We start from the raw sequence: 22,459 nt of genomic DNA, 5'->3' as shown, positions 1-22,459 counted from the left end.
TGAGAACAACTTTCTACGGTATTTAAAACTTATAGATACATTGTGTCCTAAACTTGGCAACAATGAACTGGATGGTATCCAGTGATACACCTGTTTTATACAGATAATACTTCATACTGGAGACATGACAAGTGCATTATCATACATTCTGATTTAGCCAACACTGTCTGCAAGTGCATCTTATCAGCAATGTTAACCAGTATGAAGGGGGACCAAGAAGCTTGGGCAGTTTTGTTCATTTATACTAATATTTATGAAAGTTATGTTTTGACATCTGCTGGTAGTATAAGATCCAAGTACATGTATAACAACATAAATACCGTATTTTTCATTGAACGTTGGATAGAGCTCCTATCCTAACTTTAAAACCAGCACAACAAACTCAACTTCTAAAATGTTGACATGTCAGGTGAAAATTGTTTCGTTTACATATTGTATACAATTAACTTTAAAGGGACGCGCTTATGTTTTTGTAACTTTAAATGAAATGAAGTGTGGCGAATCATTGGGATTGTTAAACACATGTTTTAAATTATTTGCCACCTTTAGTTTGCATACAAAATACATTTTGTACAATAATTGTGTTTTTTCTGCTATTTCGATATCATGGAGTAAGATAATGAATAAAATTCAGTGTTTTCAGATGCATTACTGTGAAAACTCATTTTTGGTTCCAAAACATGAGTGAGTCCCTTTTAAAGAGTTTCTGTCCATAAAACCATTATGCACCAGTCAATTGTAACCACGCCCCCCCCTCCCCCCAAATCAGGGAAATAGCGGGGACTTTGACTTTCGGTCCAGCCAACCCCAGCTAAAATGCCCGCCCTGCGTGGACAAACTGATGGTCAAATCCCTGCCCCCACACCCAAGGGAACCTAGATAAGGCCTTTTCCCTGCTATATTTTACACGAAGAAAAAACACCGCATTCACCCGGCACTGCGGGGCCACCTGAAAGGTAAAATACACGGCCCTTTCCCCCGGTATACCCCAGACCTTGGGGGGGAGGGGCGTGGTTACAATTGACTGGTGCATTAGTCAAACACAACTTTTAATGTAAATGTGTAAATTTAGTATTTTTTTATTTTTTGAGCTTCTTGCTTTTAAATTTAAATTAATTCTTTCATATGTCTGTAGGCGTGTAGCATTAACATCATTTGACCTTCAATTGTTTCAGGAAAGAAGAATTGCAGATGCAATAACAAATTATAATATACATGTGGGAGCCAAGATCTCAACTCTGAAAGAAAATCAGAGAAGTGCTGTAAAGTATTTAGTTGAGGGCAAGGACTGCATCTGCTCCCTTCCCACTGGTTATGGCAAATCACTGATATATGAATTACTGCCTTTCCTTGACACTGGGTGTCTAGTTGATGTAGTAGTTCCTCTAAATGCAATTCTAAACCAGCAGATGGAAAAGTTAGGTGATTTAGCTATGTCCCTTTGCCCTGGGAAAGTTGACTTCAATAAACTTAAGACTGGCAAATATAGTTACCTTTTTTGCCACCCTGAACAAATTCTAGACAATAAAGCTCTTAATGAGGTTTTTCGCACAGAGGGCCTCAGTGGAAGGAAAATTTATCTTGTGGTAGATGAGGCCCGTTGCATACTGGAGTGGGGAGAGGAGTTTCGTCCGGACTTCAAAAGATTGTTTCAATTAAGATCACTATTTAAAATGCCAAGTACTGGCTTTGTCTGAAACAGTTACAGATGCTGGTAAAAAATGTATTTGTTCAAGTCTTCTTATGAAAAATGTTGAGATAATAAGTGAAAGTCCGGCCAAAGACAATATCAGTCTTACAGTGAAAAGACGACCAAGTCCTACTGCAAGTGGAAACAGTTCTACAACACCCTACGATTATATTTTTCATCCTGTTATAACAAAGTTGAAGCATGAATTACAAGATTTTGAGATCATCATCATTTATTGTAAATCCATGCAGTGGATAGGTTATGGCTACGAGACAGCCAGAAGAATCCTTGGCACGGACTTCTACGCAGGTGATAGCAAACTTGAGCATGCTCGAGTGGTGATGTTTCACTCTTCTATGGAAAAAGAATCTGGCCAGGTCTGTATTTGGGTTTTAACAGTTTATTCATTTCAAAATATATACTTGTTTAGGACAAACTTGAATACCATTGTGGTTTTTATGTCTTATTTCACTAAAACGGCTTGTACAATACATAAAAATAAAGTAATGATCATTTCAGATTATCAATGTTTATTAAAACAAAATAAATCTTTTTAACAGCAACTACATTGATGTTGTTTTAAGCTCACAATTATAACTTCTATTAATATAAATGTGTAATACCAGTAAATAACATCCTTGCCATTCTTATAATATACAATACAGATTTTTGGATTGGTATGAAGTATGGATTAGGTACACGTTTTTAAAACTGATCCGATCTACAATCTAAACAATTTTAATCTTTTCATCAAACACAAAGTTTGTACAATTCTATTTCAATAAATATCTTCAAATTTTTATCAAGCTTTTTGACCACATAAAAGTATCCACTGATGATCCTGTATAAACAAAACCATGTACCTTGTTACAGCTGAAGAACATGATACTGACAACACTTCAAAAACCAGATGCAGAATGTCAGATAAGGCTCATTATTTCATCTGTTGCATTAGGAATGGGGGCAGACTTGAAAAACGTTAAAAGGATAATACATGCAGGACCACCAACTACTTTAGAAGGTAAGTTTAATGTACATTTAAATAAAAAACATATACCTTCCCACATGTTTTCACCATGAATTGTAGATGTAGAATACGTTTAAGCTAGTTAACTTTATTTTTCGTGTTAAAGCTGCACTCTCACAGATATATTGTTTCGACAACTTTTTAATTTTTTGTCTTTGAATTAGCCAATGTTTGCATAAATATCTGTAAACAAGTGAAATGTGATAGCTTACAAAAGATCAGATCACAGTTTCCACATTTACTTTCAAAATATATTTAACGCTTTAATGCTGCACTCTCACAGATTGAACGGTTTAGGACATAAAACATTAATTTTCGAACGGAAATATAAAAATCTGCAATCTGATATTTTGTAAGCAATCTTTAATCATTGGTTTGCAGATATCTAAGATAAAAAAATAAATAAATGTAAAAACGGTATATCTTTTAGTGTGTAGCTTTAAAAAATGAGTTTTGGGCATAAAAAACAACAGTACATATGAAAACCTGTAATCGGATCTTTTGTCAGCAGTGTTATAACAATGGTTTCTAGACATTAATGCAAAAACTGGCTGATTCTAAGACCAAAAAAAGATTTAAAAACGGTATTATCAGGTAAATATCTGTGAGTGCCCCTTTAAGTAAATTTACAAAATATTCTTCATACTTCTGGTACACTCACAGCCAAGTTGTAATCTTTCTTACTAATTATGCCATTTTAATTTTCGTTAAAAACTACAATCAAAATATAATGGAGTCCTTGCATAGTTAGTTATTTTCTATGTCCCAAACAGAAAAGCAACATTACCACAACTCTGTAACAAACATCTTCATTTGTTGCCTTTTATAAAAAATCAGATAATGTGTTTGTTTTGATTATAATACATGTGGCACTTGTGATTCTAGAACCACTCTGAACACCACACGGAACAACATAATCAGAGTTCATTGAATACATAATACTTTAATATAGTGCTTTTAATATGTGCATCTTAACTGTTCTTTTGTTTTCAGCATATATTCAAGAGATTGGTCGTGCTGGACGAACAGGGTCTGTGGCAGAAGCAGTTCTCTACTTCAATAATTCTGACATATCAGGTCAATGTATGAGAAAGGATATGCAAGATTACTGTAGAAACAATGAAAAGTGTCGCAGGGATATCATCAATGAACATTTTGGCTTCCAAACCAAGGAAAAACCAACAATCTGCTGCAATTTTTGTGACTCTCAACTGTGTATTGAATGGGATTTTTTCTAATTTAGCAATAAATAAGTGAAAAATCTCAATTCGGTTCTTCAGCACAGGAAGGGATTTTGATGCACAAATAAAAGTTTAACAAAGTGTTCTTGTAAAAGATTTTTTTTAAATTACTGAAACATTACTTTCTAACCAAGTGTTCATTGTGTCATGCATAATAAAATGTAAATGCTCATGTACAGTACACAATACATCATCATATTTTAATTACATATTATGTTTAACCCTTCCCCCCATGAGCATATCGTGAAAAATGGCCATTTTAACTGAAAAGCCTCCTCTTACAAGTTCAAACTGCTATGAAACTATGAAAAATGCTTCAATACTAATCAAACTTGGCACAAATGATGTTGACTGGACCATTGCCTTTGTAACGACATGCTCAGTCTTAAATTTCCTGTTACCATGGCAACGAGGGGACATCTCAAAATTGCCAAAAATCACTATTTTGCCTCGATTTTTTCCATCAAAATTTATTTCAAAGTGCTGCAACTTCTCAATGGATTGAGATAGAGTCAAAGGCTTTTCAGCGTTGGTTACACGTTACTTTATGATCAACCTGGGGTCATTTTAAGCCTCTCACAAGTCCACAATTTTCTTGGCGATGAGGGGGACTCCGCCCCCCTTCAAACCCCCCAAACAGAAGGGGGCACATCCCCCTTCTGGCAACCCCCTGATGTATTATTTGGATGGGGGACGGCGCCGAAAAAATGGTCACTTTTTTAACAACATTTCTCAAACGAAAAACAGTGTTTGGGGTCTAAATAGGACATTTTTTCACTGTTTGAGGCCTCAAAAGGGGGGGGGGGGCAAAAAGCCGTCGAAACACGCTTATATAAGGGAAAAGGTTAACAAAAAATGATGAAAAACCTTGGAATCACCCAAAATCTAGTTTTTCCATGTTAACATGTGGTCTTTTACCTAATTTTGGTGAAAAATTGTTGTTTTGTAACATTTATATTTTTTTACTTAACAAAAAATGATGAAAAACCTTGGAATCACCCAAAATCTAGTTTTTCCATGTTAACATGTGGTCTTTTACCTAATTTTGGTGAAAAATTGTTGTTTTGTAACATTTATATTTTTTTACTTAACCCTTTCCCCCATGAGCATATCGTGAAAAATGGCCATTTTAACTGAAAAGCCTCCTCTTACAAGTTCAAACTGCTATGAAACTATGAAAAATGCTTCAATACTAATCAAACTTGGCACAAATGTTGACTGGACCATTGCCTTTGTAACGACATGCTCAGTCTTAAATTTCCTGTTACCATGGCAACGAGGGGACATCTCAAAATTGCCAAAAATTACTATTTTGCCTCGATTTTTTCCATCAAAATTTATTTCAAAGTGCTGCAACTTCTCAATGGATTGAGATAGAGTCAAAGGCTTTTCAGCGTTGGTTACACGTTACTTTATGATCAACCTGAGGTCATTTTAAGCCTCTCACAAGTCCAAAATTTTCTTGGCGATGAGGGGGACTCCGCCCCCCCTTCAAAACCCCCAAACAGAAGGGGGCACATCCCCCTTCTGGCAACCCCCTGATGTATTATTTGGATGGGGGACGGCGCCGAAAAATGGTCACTTTTTTAACAATATATCTCAAACGAAAAAAAGTGTTTGGGGTCTAAATAGGACATTTTTTCACTGTTTGAGGCCTCAAAAAGGGGGGGGGGCAAAAAGCCGTCGAAACACGCTTATATAAGGGAAAAGGTTAACTGTACTAAAATTATGATGTGTTGCTCAATTACAGTAAGTTACTGTATCAATTATTGTTCAAAGTTCATAATGTAGCAGCATTTTGTGATGCAGAATCCATTTCAATATATCAGCCATATTCAATTTCTTAATAGGATTTTTTGGTACGTTTTTCAGAGATTCAGACTGACGACCACACACTTCCATGAATGGTTTTATTTGTCTCAGGTCTCTGATAATTTGTTTTTTCATCCTCGAATGAAGATAGTTTTTTGTGTTTGTGAGCACGCTGTACAACCCCAGTTTTTTTGTCAAAGTTGTTTGATATTTCCTCCATCCCAAAGAAAGCACTACTTCTTTTTACCAATGATTTATCAGTCACATTTGATCCCATTGACCGTAAATGTCCTTTGGTCAATCTTACAATATGTTCCATTTGAAGATCTGCAGGAATGATAGTTCTACCAGTGTTAACAAACAGTCCATAAATGCTTTCATTTGCTGTTTTTTCACTCAAGAGGGCAAATTGCTGACATAACAGTCTTAAAATCTCAAGAGCATATTTTGACTTATTCTTATGGCCTTTCAACACCAGCATGATATACTTCATGTGACAGAGCAAACGAATCCGACTTGGTGATTTCACAATGTCAAATAGTTCGAGAAAAATGAGTCCAAGTTCCAATACAACTTTTCCTTATGACAATACAGCGTCAGTTCCATTAACATCCACATCTTCACTTGATATGTGCCGCCTGCTTTCAGATACTATGTTTAAAACAAGTGGTTGTACAAAAGTCGTCATCCAATGCTTTATTTCAGGAACGGCCTGTTAAAAAATAAACTCATTTACAAATATGTTTTTTAAAAACGAGTTACCATGTTCAGCGTATTAAGAAACTATTGTGCTATCTATCAATTTAATACCAGAAATCCACATCCATTACAGTTGTATTACTAAATGTTTTTATAACATGTTCAAAGGCTTAACAATGCTGCAGAAATGGTGAACTGTCTATATTAAAGTACAAAATTGTTCATAAAAGCCGAATTTCCAATAACTATCTGTCACCATGGAAGCAACATGGATAACAGTATGTTCAAAATGTATTCAACCACCTTCATTTGTACCTATCACAAGTGTGTGTCACATTGCCATTGAATACAGTAATGTACATATTTTTATTTTTAACATTTTTTTTTATTTTTTATAATTTATTTATTTTGGTCAATATGATGAATATAATTATGTCTTATGAAAAATTATTCCACAATTTTTCATGAAAGAAAATTACTATCTTTATTTATACAATAATTATACTAATTTTTTTTCATGAAAAATTGTGGAATATTTTTTATAAATATGACATTGAATCACTATCTTGACCAAAAATATAAATAATAAAAATATAAAAAAATATAAAAATAAAAAAATATATTCAGCAATATGACGAGCGCCTGTGGTTAAACTAAACCTGAAATAATTTCTCTTAAAACTCGTAACATGTTTATCTTACCTGTCCTTAGATTCACAGGAAATTTGACATTCATTGCCTCGGCACATTTTGTCCAGTACATAGTATCTGTACCATGTTGCTCATTACATCTTACATACTGGTGAAGGAACTGCTTTTCTTGGATCGACCAAGGGCAATGTCTGGCCACACGGTCCTGTAATAAAAATTAGTTAGTGTCACGATGTTCGCTTGATGAGCAAATTAGACTTTGTTTTGGGGTTGTGTAAAATCACTAATACTGTTGTGTGGTTTACAAGAGGTTATTTACAACAAACTAAATAATACTAAATACTGTAAGATTATATGTAAAACATGAATAGTATATTTGTTTAAATATTTTAACCGTAGAAATAATAATGATAATTATATAAAACAAACAATGTTGATGTAATCCGTTAATTAAACTATCTGAGGTTATTGTCCATGTTTTCTTGTTAATGTAAGTCTTGGTCTTCACTGTTCCTTTTATACAGTTTTTGAATTATATACGCTTTCCAACTTTATAACTTTATCTCTTTAAAATATGAACTATGTTCCAATTTATAAACTAACATGACAACTTCCGTCAAAGAAAATCTTCGTATGTAAACTATCAACTTCCCAAAGGAATCTTCTTATAAAATGAAAGACTTCATTCAATAAATCTTCTCAAATATTAACGTGAACACAAATCTGCATCTAAGCCTGAACCTCAACCTGAACTCAACCTGAACCCAACCTGAACTCAACCTGAACTCAACCGTCTGGAACCCTACAAAAGCATTAAAATATCCCTAAGTCCCTTACGTATGTATATAGATTAACATTACGTTTATAAACTCTCATTAAAAATAACTAATTTAAAATGCATTTGTAATGATTAACCAACAATAATAATCTTCACATTATTATCTTATAATATATGTATCTAAATAATTATAGACAATCAGCATATTATACATGGGAAAAAGTTAACTCAATAAATAATCATTCCTTAGACTGTGCAACAGACTTATCATATGCTTAATATTATGTAAAGAACAATTAATTCTAAATGAGTCTTAAACAGTTGAAAAAATAATAATAAGTCTAACATACCGTCAGCTTTACTTATTCCCACACTTCCTTTTTATAACTTATTTGTCATCAATGTGACCACTTAATTTATATGATTATGTCAACGATGTGACTTTAAACTTGCTACAGCTAAATTGTCATCGATGTGACTTTTTAACTATGTCAAAGATTTGACCACTTTTCTTTTATACACACATTATCGATTCCACCTCTCAGTCTAACCGCTTTCTGGCAAATGCACCCTTTTATCTTGCATACACATTATTAATATATCTCTCTCACTAAAATAAACATAAAATAAACATGATTCCCACACTCTGTTAAAATAGCAGATCATTAGGCTAGACGGGTGATAACGAGATCCCTTATAATTCCTTTGATTTGATCTGATCATAGAAAGTTAACCTCTAGTTCACCCTAAATTCCCCTAGAATTTGTCTGGTACCTAATTGATAAAACTTGATGTTCTGGCTTGTATTATTAGAGCTTTAGTAAACAAATAAAAATTGAAAGATTTTCTTGACACACCCCCCAACTCAAGGTGAAATTATATATTTCATCCAAACATTCTAATTATATTCTACTAATACCTAACTATAAGACTAATATTCTATGATAATCATATATGTACAACCCTCCTGCCAAGTTTCTTACTTAATTTGACCTTAATTTGACAGTACTAAGCTCGGCTGAGATAATCAGCTCCAACATTATCTGAGCCCTTTATAGCCTCGACAGTGAATCTATAAGGCTGTAGGATCAAGGCCCATCTCATGATCCGACTGTTGCTCTATTTTGCTTTATTTAGATAAACAAGTGGCATGTGATCTGTTTGTAATGTAAAAGGCCGACCATATAGGAAAGTCGAAAACTTCTGTATTCCCCAAACTACTCCTAAACATTCCTTTTCTACCACTGCATAATTTTGTTCTCTTTGCAACACTTTTCTGCTAGCATATGCTACAGGCCATGTCTCGTTTTCAAATTCTTGAAGGAGAACTGCCTCAAGCCCTTCATTCGAAGCATCCGTTCTCAAAATAAATGGTTTAGACAGATCAGCCATTTTCAACACCGGTTCTTTTACCAGTTCTTCTTTCAAGAGCTTAAATGCACTTTCTTGTGGTGATCTCCAGTCAACCTGGTTAGGTCTTCCTTTCTTTGTCAGATCAGTGAGTGGAACTGCTAACTGCGAAATGTTTGGAATAAACTTTCGATAATATCCAACCATACCTAGAAAAGATCTCACCTGCTTCTTAGTTTTTGGAGGTTTTGCTTCTTGGATAGCTTTAACCTTTTCCATATTTGGTTTAATTTCTCCATCACTGATATTGTATCCTACAAAGTTCAGCTGGTCTAATGCAATCATGCATTTCGATGGTCTTGCTGTTAACTTTGCTTTACGAAGTCTCTCCAACAGTTCTCTAAGCACGTCAATATGCTCATCAAATGTTTCGGTAAAAAGTAAGATATCATCCATAAAATTGTCTGCCCCTGTCATACCATTAAGCAATTTTCTCATCATTCTTGAGAACACTCCTGGAGCTGTTGTTAAACCAAATGGCATTCGGTAAAACTGCCACAATCCATTGCTTTTAGCAAAGCTTGTGTACTTTCTGCATTCTTCTGCTACTGGTATTTGCCAATACCCCTTGGATAAATCTATTCTGGAAAAATATCGACACCCCATTAATTTCGAGAAGATATCTTCCGGATTTGGCATTGGTTCTGCATCAAAAACTGTAACCTGGTTTATTTTTCTGTAATCTACACAAAACCTATTGGACCCATCTGGCTTCCTTACAATAACTATAGGTGAACAGTATGGTGATTCAGATGGTTCAATAACTCCAATTTTCTTCATGTGTTCCACTTCTGTATCAATAGCTTCCTTTACTGCATGAGGTGTTTGGTAAGGTCTTGATCTAATTGGATCCTGTGTTGTTAGATTGATTTTATGTTCAGCTAAGTTTGTTTTTTCCTGGCACGTCTGTCACAACGTCAGGGTATTCTTCAAGTAATGTTGTCAAGGCTAACTTCTCTGATGTCCGAAGGTTATCACCAATTACTACATCAGTTGCATTTTCTTTTTGAATAAAATTTGGTAACTCCAGTTCTTCATAAGTCTTGCTGAATTTGTCAAACTTTGATACAGTTTTGTCTTTCTCGTTTGACGTATTTTTATTATCCTCCTCAATGATTGCTGCCCCTACATGGCAAAACACTCCATCGTTACTATCAATTGTTTGTGGATAAATATCATTTTCTTTCCCATCATGCCTACATTAAACTTCAGTATTGGTCTGGTCTCTTAGTGCTGATTCATCTTCCCTTTGATCAAATACTTTCTTCTGTTCTATGTACAGTTTTATCATATTCCCATGATACATTTTTTCTTTTCCGTGAACATTTAGCTTGTAGTCCACCTCATTGATACGTTCAGTCACTTCAAATGGACCCTTCCACTGCATCAGTAACTTATTATTGTTTGTTGGGAGAAGAATCAATGCCTTGTCTCCTGGCTTCAGATTGCGCATCTTTGCCCGTTTGTCGAAGTTCACTTTGTACCTTGCCTGTGCCTTTTTCAACTCATCTTGCGCTATTTTCATTGTTTCACTTAATCTCGTCTTAAGATCCATTACGTACTGATACACAGTTTTGACCTCTGTCTCAGATATCTCCTTAGCCATCAATTCTTTCATTATCATCATAGGTCCCCTAACTGTTCTTCCATATAACAGTTCAAAAGGTGAAAATCCCGTACTTGCCTGGGGTGCTTCTCTATATGCAAACAAAGCTGCGGTAAGATATTTGTCCCAATCTCTAGGCTGCTCGACACATAACTTCCTTATGATAGATTTTAAAGTTCCATTCATTTTTTCCACCAACCCATTCGCTTGTGCATGGTATGGCGTTGTAAATAGTTGCTTGAAAGAGAGTAGTCTGCTAACTTCATTCATGACAGCTGAAGTAAACTGTGTTCCTCGATCACTTAATATTTCTTTTGGCACTCCAACTCTTGTGAACATTTCCATGAGTGCTTCCGCCACAGTTTCCGCTTCAATATTTTTGAGTGGTAGGGCTTCTGGATACCGAGTTGCATAATCTACTAATGTTATGATGTATCTGTGACCTCTTTCACTTGCTGGTGCTATAGGCCCTATAAGGTCAACGGCTACTCTTTCAAAAGGTGTTTCTATTATTGGTACCCGTTGTAGTGGAACCTTTGTTACTTTGCCTTTTGCCACTGTTCTCTGACAAACGTCGCATGACATGCAATATCTTTTAATGTCTGATATTAAACCAGGCCAGTGAAATTGTGTCATGATTTTATCTGATGTCTTCTGTGTACCAAGGTGCCCTCCTAACAAACTTTCATGTGCCAATATCATAATGTTCTTCCTGTACTTTATAGGTACCACTAACTGATGAATAGCTCGACCTGACTGATGATGTGGAGATTCGAACTTCCTGTATAAAATTCCTTCCTTTTTGAAATATCTATAAGTGTTGTTTTTCCCTGAGTTTTTAACCCCACCACGTGCCTCCATGTCCCAAGCTTTTGTAAGACTTTTATCTTCCTTCTGCGATTGTTTAAGATCTGTAGGCCCAAGGTCAATTGATGGCGGTACTTTCATTGGTTTTATTTGTGTTTCTGCCTTTGCCTGGGCTCTGGTTTTTACTGCTCCTATTTTAGTAAGAGTTATATTTGATTCATTCTTTTCAACATCATCTAATGGAAGTAAACCGTCTATATTTCCAACAATTAAGTCATACACTGGTGACTCCATGCACATTGCTAACACTTTTCCATTATAAAATGGAGTGTTTATAGAAATTAAGGCAGTAGGAAATTTTCTCACAGTTCCATCAACTAAAACACAAAGCTTTTCTTCTCCGGTCAAGCTGTGTTCATCAACTAAGGATCTCTTCACAACAACTGTTGAACAACCTGTGTCTCTCAAAACAGATACAGCCTTGCCACCAACGAATCCGGAATACACTGGCATATTCAATTCTTTAGTTTCATTGCAGGCTATGGACATAACTTGTAATTCATGGCCACACTTTAGTTTAACTGCATTTTTGTCCGTCACACAGCATGCTGACAAACAGTATTGGGTCTCTCTGACTTAAATGAAGTATTATTGTATGGCCTTCTTGGCTGTGGTCTCACGCTTAAATTATGATGCCAACCTTTATGCACCAAAGCTGCAGTATTTTGTGGTCTCAGGTTTGGACAGTCTCGTTTATAATGGTTTCCTTGGCATATAAAGCACACTGTGGATTGCAATCCATTGTTATGACCAATTTTCTGCCCCTCATGAGCTTCCATATATATGTCAGCTGCCTCAGCCATATCCTGTACTGCTTTAAATTTCCTTTCTTTTAAGAATAGCTGTAATTGTTTGTTTGAGGAATTTAGAAATTGCTCCCTTAAAACCAAATCCTTTAAACCTTTAAAATTTAACTCGGCCCCAGCCTGACTCATCCAATTGCCCAAATAATTTTCTAACCTGACAAGATACTGAGTAGGTGTTTCCCCTTTCTCTATTTTAGACCCTCTAAACTTTGTTCGAAAACCCTCTTCTGTCATATTAAATCTTTTAAATAAATTTGTCTTTAGTACCCCATAATTATTTGATTCTGCCATGGACATGCGAGAATAAACATCAAGTGCTGTCCCTGTTAATAAAGCACTAAGATTCATAGCCCAGTGTTTCTTATCCCAACCAGCACTCTCTGCAAAACGTTCAAATCTGCTTAAATAAGCCTCAATGTTATCTAATTTCTCATTAAAATTAGGCAATTTCGGCATCTTAGCCTTTGCTCCCAAACTTTCGTAAGCTTCTGAAGTCATACTCTTGCTACGCATAAACCGCTCCATCTCAATCTCTTTCTCAATCTCTAACTTTTGAATTTCCCTTGCTTGACTACGTTCCTCTCTTTCTAACTCCGATCTTTCTGTATGCATTCTTTCCTCTCTATCTCGTTCTTCTTTAATAAATTTTGCTAACTCTGAACCTGACAACCCTATTTTCTTACCACTCTCACTTAACTTCTCAAAAATATCCATTTTGTATATTAAATGTGAGAACTAAAATAAAAACGTTTAAACCCTCTATGCAATCAACCGTAATTCACTGATTCTAAATATGTGTATAAAAATATTAATAAAATAATTGTCCCTTCTTTTCCGTTATAATAAAATAAAAAAGAAAAACAACAACAAGGGAAGTCAATCTAGCATGATATGGCTAGCTAATTAATTTGATTAATTTCCCTTTAAACCCTTGTAAAGCTGACCCTACTTTAACCTCATATAACCTCTGTGCCCCAGACGGTTACCTGTAAAAATTTGATTCCTCTGCTGCAGACAGTCTCAGAGACTAGCATGTGTAAATAATGGGATAGTTCACAGATAATTGATGTTTACCACACTATGTACAGTATTTTTATCTGCGATATTAAATTTACACACCCCACCCGTACTACCAAATTGTCACGATGTTCGCTTGATGAGCAAATTAGACTTTTTTGGGGTTGTGTAAAATCACTAATACTGTTGTGTGGTTTACAATATTTTATTTACAACAAACTAAATAATACTAGATACTGTAAGATTATATGTAAAACATGAATAGTATAATTGTTTAAATATTTTAACTGTAGAAATAATAATGATAATTATATAAAACAAACAATGTTGATGTAATCCGTTAATTAAACTATCTGAGGTTATTGTCCATGTTTTCTTGTTAATGTAAGTCTTGGTCTTCACTGTTCCTTTTATACAGTTTTTGAATTATATACGCTTTCCAACTTTATAACTTTATCTCTTTAAAATATGAACTATGTTCCAATTTATAAACTAACATGACAACTTCCGTCAAAGAAAATCTTCGTATGTAAACTATCAACTTCCCAAAGGAATCTTCTTATAAAATGAAAGACTTCATTCAATAAATCTTCTCAAATATTAACGTGAACACAAATCTGCATCTAAGCCTGAACCTCAACCTGAACTCAACCTGAACCCAACCTGAACTCAACCTGAACTCAACCGTCTGGAACCCTACAAAAGCATTAAAATATCCCTAAGTCCCTTACGTATGTATATAGATTAACATTACGTTTATAAACTCTCATTAAAAATAACTAATTTAAAATGCATTTGTAATGATTAACCAACAATAATAATCTTCACATTATTATCTTATAATATATGTATCTAAATAATTATAGACAATCAGCATATTATACATGGGAAAAAGTTAACTCAATAAATAATCATTCCATAGACTGTGCAACAGACTTATCATATGCTTAATATTATGTAAAGAACAATTAATTCTAAATGAGTCTTAAACAGTTGAAAAAATAATAATAAGTCTAACATACCGTCAGCTTTACTTATTCCAACACTTCCTTTTTATAACTTATTTGTCATCAATGTGACCACTTAATTTATATGATTATGTCAACGATGTGACTTTAAACTTGCTACAGCTAAATTGTCATCGATGTGACTTTTTAACTATGTCAAAGATTTGACCACTTTTCTTTTATACACACATTATCGATTCCACCTCTCAGTCTAACCGCTTTCTGGCAAATGCACCCTTTTATCTTGCATACACATTATTAATATTTCTCTCTCACTGAAATAAACATAAAATAAACATGATTCCCACACTCTGTTAAATAGCAGATCATTAGGCTAGACGGGTGATAACGAGATCCCTTAGAATTCCTTTGATTTATCTGATCATAGAAAGTTAACCGCTAGTTCACCCTAAATTCCCCTAGAATTTGTCTGATACCTTATTGATAAAACTTGATGTTCTGGCTTGTATTATTAGAGCTTTAGTAAACAAATAAAAATTGAAAGATTTTCTTGACAGTTAGTTTTTTTTGTGTTTTTCATTTTTAAATTTAACATTTATGTTAGGAAAACTATTTCGAAACATCAAATACATACCATCTCTCCCATTTTTTTCTACCATTATATATATATTATTTTTTATGTTCTTTAGAAAATAAGTCCAAAATGCTAATAGGATTTTTCAAACAAAGAGGTAGATCAATGGTTTGTATTAAATAGCATACAGATATACCGGGGTATTTCAGAATATATAAAATCAGAAGTTTACCTCACACAATGATGTGCGTTTAGACACCTGAACTGGAGTTTTGCCTGTTGGTGTGCTTCTCTCTCGTTTCCGTTTGGATTTTGTTGGCGTTTGTTTGAGCTTTGATGGTGACTTCACATATGAGTGCTCAATACTGTCTCTCACATTTTTTGGCAGACGTTCTTCTGGATCAAACCTCGGATTTGTGTGGTCCATTGTAAATATTGTTTCCCTGTTTAATGAATATTTGTATATATTAATGCCATACTCAGAACACTTAAATCTGACTAGTTACATGTATGTGTATTCAAATCATAAGTAAACACAAACTGTGTTCTGAAAAAAAGGTGAACACACAAAAAAGGTGAATTTTTATTACCAGATTTTACTATCCGAAATACCTATATTCCGTTCATTGTCCGAAACCTATACAACTACGTAAACATCCGATTTCCAAACAAACCAAAGCTAACCAACACTACCTAACGATAGGAATCAATACAAATATATAAAAGTGAAATACCTACAGAGTTATAAATAGACGGTCCACAAAATATGTTTTTACCTATAAGATAAGGAATGCACAGGAGGCAGCCATTTCCAGCGTGTGCCAGGCCCGATAATGAAATGGTAAGGGCAGGTAACCCAGGCTACAAATATACGGGCTACAGAAACTCTGTCACTGCTTTAGCAACTCCCTATACATGCAAAATATCACAAAGAAATAGGTGGTTGGCCTTGTAGATTTTTTGTCATTGCTGAAAGTTTGTAAAATTACTTGTTTTCACCGAGCAAGCTGTTTAAAAGCAATGTTTACAAACAATCGTGACCTTGACATCTATAATTATCAGCATGTGATTTCTAACCGTGTTTTCGAATTTGACAATGATCATATTAAATGTCACAAAAACAAATTTCATGCTGAAAATGCATTTTAAGACAACCAGTCATTTAAATACACAATAGTCACTATATCCATGAAATCCTCCCTGGTCATTCGAAGCTGTGGTTTAGTTTAGTGAGGTGTGCTGCCTTTACTACTGACTGAGCTATCCGGGCGATTACACATATTCTATCCTGAATAGTGAACAGTTAAAAACCGTAACATATCCTCCCATATGGAAATGCATCAACATTTTTTCATGGTTGCAGCTCAATGTGATTTTAACTATTGGCTATCTGTAGTCACAGGATGAAAAAAATGTGCACCCTTACCAGACCTGAAACCCGTAACCCGATTAATAATAATTTATATATACAGCAAGAATAGTCTGTAATAACTAAGAATAAATAATAATAAGTAAAGAACAAAGAATTTAGTACATATGAGCTTCTTAACCTTAAAAGAAATGAAAAAACTAAAGCCCAAAAAAGTCCTAAATAGCAAAATTGTAAAATAAATACAGGCTAAGTGTAACTAAGCCATAGCAGGTATAGTAGCAATAAGTGTGAATAAAAATATAATCAAATGTTTAAATTATGATATAATCAAGAGACGTTTCTTTTATTATAATAGGTCATTATCAAAACGTGATTTAATTTCTGATATTGATTACTTCGGTATAATTTGTAATTTATCTTGACATGGTTAGGCTTTTAAAGTTTCACTGCATTACTTTTAAAATCACTTAATAAATGGAAATTGACACATTTCTAGTGATAAATTTTTATTTTCGGGGAATTTCTTGTGATCCATATATCCCCTTTTAGCATACTCGCTCCACTGCAACTAGATATGTTTCACTCTTATCTTTAAACAGGCAGGTCTGTACTTACCATTTTGATTTTTGAGGCAAATTTAGGCTAATGAAATTACGAAATATGTTAAAGTATATAACAGTGTTTTTTTACTGTGACCTAATGGTGTGTTTGTGTGTGTAGGGGGGATGTTTTATATCTAGATTGCTCAGAGTATAACTGTTCAATAATCTAGATAGAAGACATGTTATAAACCTTACAACTCAATTGGTAGAACTGGTAATCCCAGGTTTGAGCCCAAGTCAGGATTCACATATTTTTCACCCTTTTGAGGCAAAACATAAGGCAAAACATAAGGCAAAACATGGGGCAACGACGGTAAAGTCAATTCACTTTGTCAGACATTATTTCAAAATGTTGAGTTGTCACATCACGGGGGTTACCTAGTAATTAAAGCCATTGTCTTACAAATGTAAGAAATCTATTGGATTAGACCCATGTGTATATTTACAAAGTACACTCCGTATGTAATAACCTTAAGTTATGAATAGATTATTCGAACTCTGATTTGCAAAATTTTATTTTTGTTTTCGCCTGAAGCGGTGCCGCGAAAAAATGTCTGTCTAAAGGGTGCCTAGACCGAAGCAAAGTTACATCGCAGTAAGACGTACCTGTTACAATATTACTATTAAGGTTGGACATTGGCGCATCTTTTCTTACATCTTCTATTGTTGTTGGTTTTGTTTAATAAGGTTTATTTAAACATTTATAAAATCTACTTATCAAAGCTATCTTTTGATCAAATGATCGCATCGCATTCTTAAGTTGTTAAAAACATATTATAATATTATTTCATATCACACGTTTAGAGAAGCTTTTATTTTGTATGCGTTTTATTTGTAGCGTTTCAAGAGATCGTTTATCGTTTAGCGTTTATTTCGTTAAGCGTGTATCGTTTTGCGTGCGTCTCTAAATTAACGACAGGCTAGCATGAAGAAAAACACAAAACGGACCACAATGACAACTTAGAAAGAATTTAATCTAATCGGCCACTTTACAGGAACATTTGAACTAATGATAAATGCTTCTGATTTAGTATGGGGTGATTTTTATCACACAATAATAAGACTTTGAACAATGTTAGAATATAGGACTAGATTATGTCGGCACATATTAGAGACAAGCTATCAGTGTTCAAGTGAATGATACAGACAACGTATCACATGTTAGTCGGGGTAATTTAGATAAAGCGGTGACTATGTCGACTACTTGACAAGTGTGGATAAATAAATAGCCGATACAAAAGTTAAAGTCGTGTGATCTGCTCTATATCTAAAGAGGCAAACCTATCAGATCAAAACAACATTATTGTTATAAGTACTTTTGTTTCTTATTTTTTTCTTAAAAATTTGATTTGATTACAATCCGAGGGAATGACGATGGAATGAATATTTATTTACCTAATCTAAATTCATAAATATTGATAGCTTTACTCGTGTACATTTATGATTTTGAGGGTATATTTAATTAAAGTTTGTACAACATAATATATTTGACATTATGTATACATTTGTGAAAAACTAAGATAACATTTAATGGAGTATCGTTGTTTCTGCATTCTCAAATATGAACCCATACATCGCTTGTTTCCCCTTGAAATATTCTCCGATTTAGCTTACATAAATTGATGTCTACATGGGTATGAAGAAGAAGTTTCTCTCCTTTGTGACAAAGGTTATTCTTTCATGTTGATATTTGTTGGGTTTTATCATTGGTTTCCCATCAATATGGTAGCAAATGTATGGCGACTTTTCAGCTTGCCTGGTGATGAGACTACATCAGGTGCAGGTACATAGTGTACGAGCGGAATATATATTAAATATAATGGCAATGATGACGACATTTTAAGGTCTAAATGATGGAAAAGTAAAGGCTTGGTTTGACAAGGTTTCAAGTTAAACGTTTTACGAATATAATCTAAAGCATTACAAAGAGACATGTATCATATATTAAATAATGTGGCTACGAAGAAATTTTATCACATAAAAAAACAACACTTACGTTAAGGTAGAAATAACTGCACTAAAACACATAAAGATTTTATGTTAATGCCTAATATCATGTTTTAAAGTGTAAATGAATGTAATAATGTAAAACAAAACTTTAAAATCTGCAATCAAAAGACATGTATCTATTAACAGGGACATCGATTTTCCAGGGTATGAAGATTTATACATACTCAACTTTGCATTTTTTAAGTATTATTGTTTCTGGTCAAGCCATTCAAATGTTTACGAATGGAATAATTGAACCACAATGCAATCACATAATGATTATACTTAGTGACTGTATTAAGTCACTTTAACTTAGTACAATTTAAGTAAATAAACCCTAACCCTTTTGCTTCCCTGTCATTGTTTTCATTTTAAGGAAAATATATCTTTTCCCTCTCCTTAAAGGTATCTTTATCTGAAATATCCTCATAAATTTAGAATTCAGTAACTAATGATAAATTAATACAAGTTATAACAGATGATACAGTAATATTAGTGTCAAAACAAACATTGCGAATTTAGAATTGAATCATGTAAAACAAATATACATTTTGTACCTATTTAAATTAAAAAAACCTTTGTTAGAATGTGAAACAGTGCAACAACATGGATGTTTCTGTAATGACGAAGAAATTGTATCAATTCAATGACGACCGGCCTATTGCCTTTATTCATATCTTAAACCATCGTTCGATGCTTTTCTTTAATTTGAAAGAGATTTATATACGGGTACTGGATAACCTAGCTTCATTGTCAATTTCAAGATAAGACTTCCGGCATAAAAATGTGTAAAATTTTTTGAACATTCAGAAATGGATAGAGTATGTTTTCAGCGGCCAAGGCTTAAGTTTGACAGTGAGCGTCGTATCGAATTTAAATTGATGCTGGTAACTTAAGTATAATGCCTTTGATTATGATAGGCTGTTGAAAAATTGACATAGGAGCTTTGCTAAAATGAAGTTGTACAATTTATGTAATCAAAACTGGTTTATCAAAAACAATAATACTGCCAGAATATCTACAAGATTCAATTCTATAACAAAACTATACAGATTTAGATACCACATTTACGTATATATATATATATGCCTATAAATGAAACTCATTTGTGTCACAATCATACGTTATCTTAGGAATAAGAGACAATGATCATTATCACTCCTAATAAAAAATTCTGGACTTACAGTTTTGCAATAAAAGTAGATTAGGGATATCTAATTAGGTTTAATAAAGCGGATGCTACGTATCTTAAAAGTTAAAAGTTAAAAGCAGATGACGGAAAAAGACTGAAGCAACGTCATATTAGTGAGAGAGTGTTTTGTAGGATATTAAACGGACAAATAATTCAATTCAATTCAATATTTTATTAGGCATATAAACATTATATACAGTTTTTTGCCTAAATGAATATATTAGGCGGCAACAAATATCATGAGAAAAGTATGTTATATACAAAGAATGATGATAATTGTCAACTATAATATATATGTATATGGAAACACTCATATTTATACATTTCAATTCAATAGCACATAAATTTATTTGCAAGTGACTACTACATTGTCGGATAAAATATTCCGATTACTGGGTCGTATAATTATACAAGATCGGTACATGTTATTAGGCCACACAAACAAAATTATGTGCTTTACATGCAAAAAAAGTAATACAGTATTACATTTGAACTAATATAAATCTAATCAGTAAACGTCATATTAATGAGAAGGTGTTTTGTAGGATATTAAACGGACAAATAATAATCGATCAAGTGCTTAAATAATTATTATCATTATAAAGGTTTGAATTTTCTTTCAATAAAATGCTTTCATTTATATAGCAATGTCTGAACAACAAAATCTTGACAAATGAAGCTGGGCTTTTCTTATTGATGATGTTTCTGTTTGTTACAGAACAGGGGAACCATCAAGTATAATAGACTTCTTCTTTGTGAAAATGTTTGAACAAAGGTGCATAGTATGGGAATAAAACAGGCTATTTCTTATTGCATTTAATTTAAAGATAGAGTTTCACTTAAACAATATGATCAACTATCATTAATTTTATATGAATATACCAATGACATATGGACCATTGATTGACATTACATTCACAGATATTCTGGAATGTACAATAGTCTAGGTTGGAAATGAAAGAGCAACCGAAGTAGATTCTTAACCAAGAAGCTAGATTCATGGAATGCATACCAAGGCTGGTGTGTATTGAGGACCGGGGTTCAAAAAGCTTAGGTCGGCTCATTGTTGTTCTACCCATTGTAGGTCTTTTTATATGATTTATTAACATATGACAGTATCTACGGAAGTAAATGAGTTTTGTTTTGCGGCATAAGTAAGGTCAAAATAAACTTTAATAATTTTCTAAGGGATTTGACTTGATTGTTGGAGAAGCGCAAGTTTCTTGATCATTATATTGAATATGTGTCTAAATGAAAATATACAACGTGTGTTATAACGTGTGTTATAACGTGTGTTATATTTTCAATGCTTACTGTTTATGTATGTTTTAAAATAGACATAATCCACATAGAGAGTGATGGAGATGCTCGCCAAGTACACTTTTTCTATTCCCGAATGGACTTGTTTATAGACCTCCACCTCTTTCACAATATTATTTTAAAAGAAATAGTACAGCTGTCCGTATCTTTGAGGTATATATTGGTTGATTTAAAATATTTATGTACACTTTATCTTGTAAACTAGAGATTATTATACATGTATAAGGTCACATCGAAATGTATGTCAGCCATATCGGTTAAGGGTTTATGTTCAAATAGACATACCAACTGACTTGTGAATACCACATTTTTAAAAAATGCATAGAAAAAACAACAACGAAATGTTTGTTTTAGTCATTGGTCGTTGGAATGATAATCATGAAAAATTAACAAACGAATCAAGGTATGACTATTTGCACTCAGGTTATTATCAAAAAGAAACTTCCAAATAGGTTTTCCTTTTACCAATGTTTAATAATAGCTTTGTATGAATTATGTATGTTTTATATACACTTTCTTTTTCATTCAACATCTTTATTTGTACACATAATGACAGATAATAATTAATCATTTTTATCATGCAACTGCTATGGTAACTGCCCGATAACACTTGCCTGATAATTATTTTTGATATCACGTCAGTAACCTGATATCAAAAATTAGCCCCGCCCATTTTAATGGACTTTTTTCAATTGCTTATATTCTCATTTTCATCAGCATGTGAATTCTACAATGTAATCTCATACCCTTACAAATCTTGAATCAATATGCGAAATTTATTTATTTATTATTTCGATTTCAATTACGAATAAATTAGATAGCGAATAGTTTGAAGTGAC

At 33.5% G+C, this 22,459-nt stretch overlaps 1 protein-coding gene across 1 annotated transcript; it reads left to right on the top strand.

Annotated features, from left to right (window-relative positions):
* The first annotated feature begins 606 nt into the window (after positions 1 to 606).
* Positions 607 to 3,955, top strand: LOC132714524 (ATP-dependent DNA helicase Q1-like). Its single transcript, XM_060697419.1, has 5 exons — positions 607 to 611; positions 1,136 to 1,417; positions 1,737 to 2,067; positions 2,564 to 2,711; positions 3,711 to 3,955. The coding sequence occupies exons 1-5, from the start codon at positions 607 to 609 to the stop codon at positions 3,953 to 3,955; spliced, it is 1,011 nt and encodes a 336-aa protein (XP_060553402.1).
* Positions 3,956 to 22,459: the final 18,504 nt, after the last annotated feature.

The sequence above is a fragment of the Ruditapes philippinarum genome, unplaced genomic scaffold, assembly GCF_026571515.1.
Source record: "Ruditapes philippinarum isolate M1 unplaced genomic scaffold, ASM2657151v2 ctg654_1_1_1_1, whole genome shotgun sequence".
NCBI classification, from domain to species: Eukaryota; Metazoa; Mollusca; class Bivalvia; order Venerida; family Veneridae; genus Ruditapes; species Ruditapes philippinarum.
Note: the sequence above shows the minus strand (reverse complement) of the source record. Positions and strands in the feature narration are given on the sequence as shown.

What these genes read in the sequence shown, in the direction of transcription:
- LOC132714524 (XM_060697419.1), top strand. An exon ending in TGGAAAAAGAATCTGGCCAG is followed by an intron (nt 2,068 to 2,563) that starts GTCTGTATTTGG and finishes ACCTTGTTACAG; the next exon opens with CTGAAGAACATGATACTGAC. An exon ending in ACCACCAACTACTTTAGAAG is followed by an intron (nt 2,712 to 3,710) that starts GTAAGTTTAATG and finishes TTTTGTTTTCAG; the next exon opens with CATATATTCAAGAGATTGGT.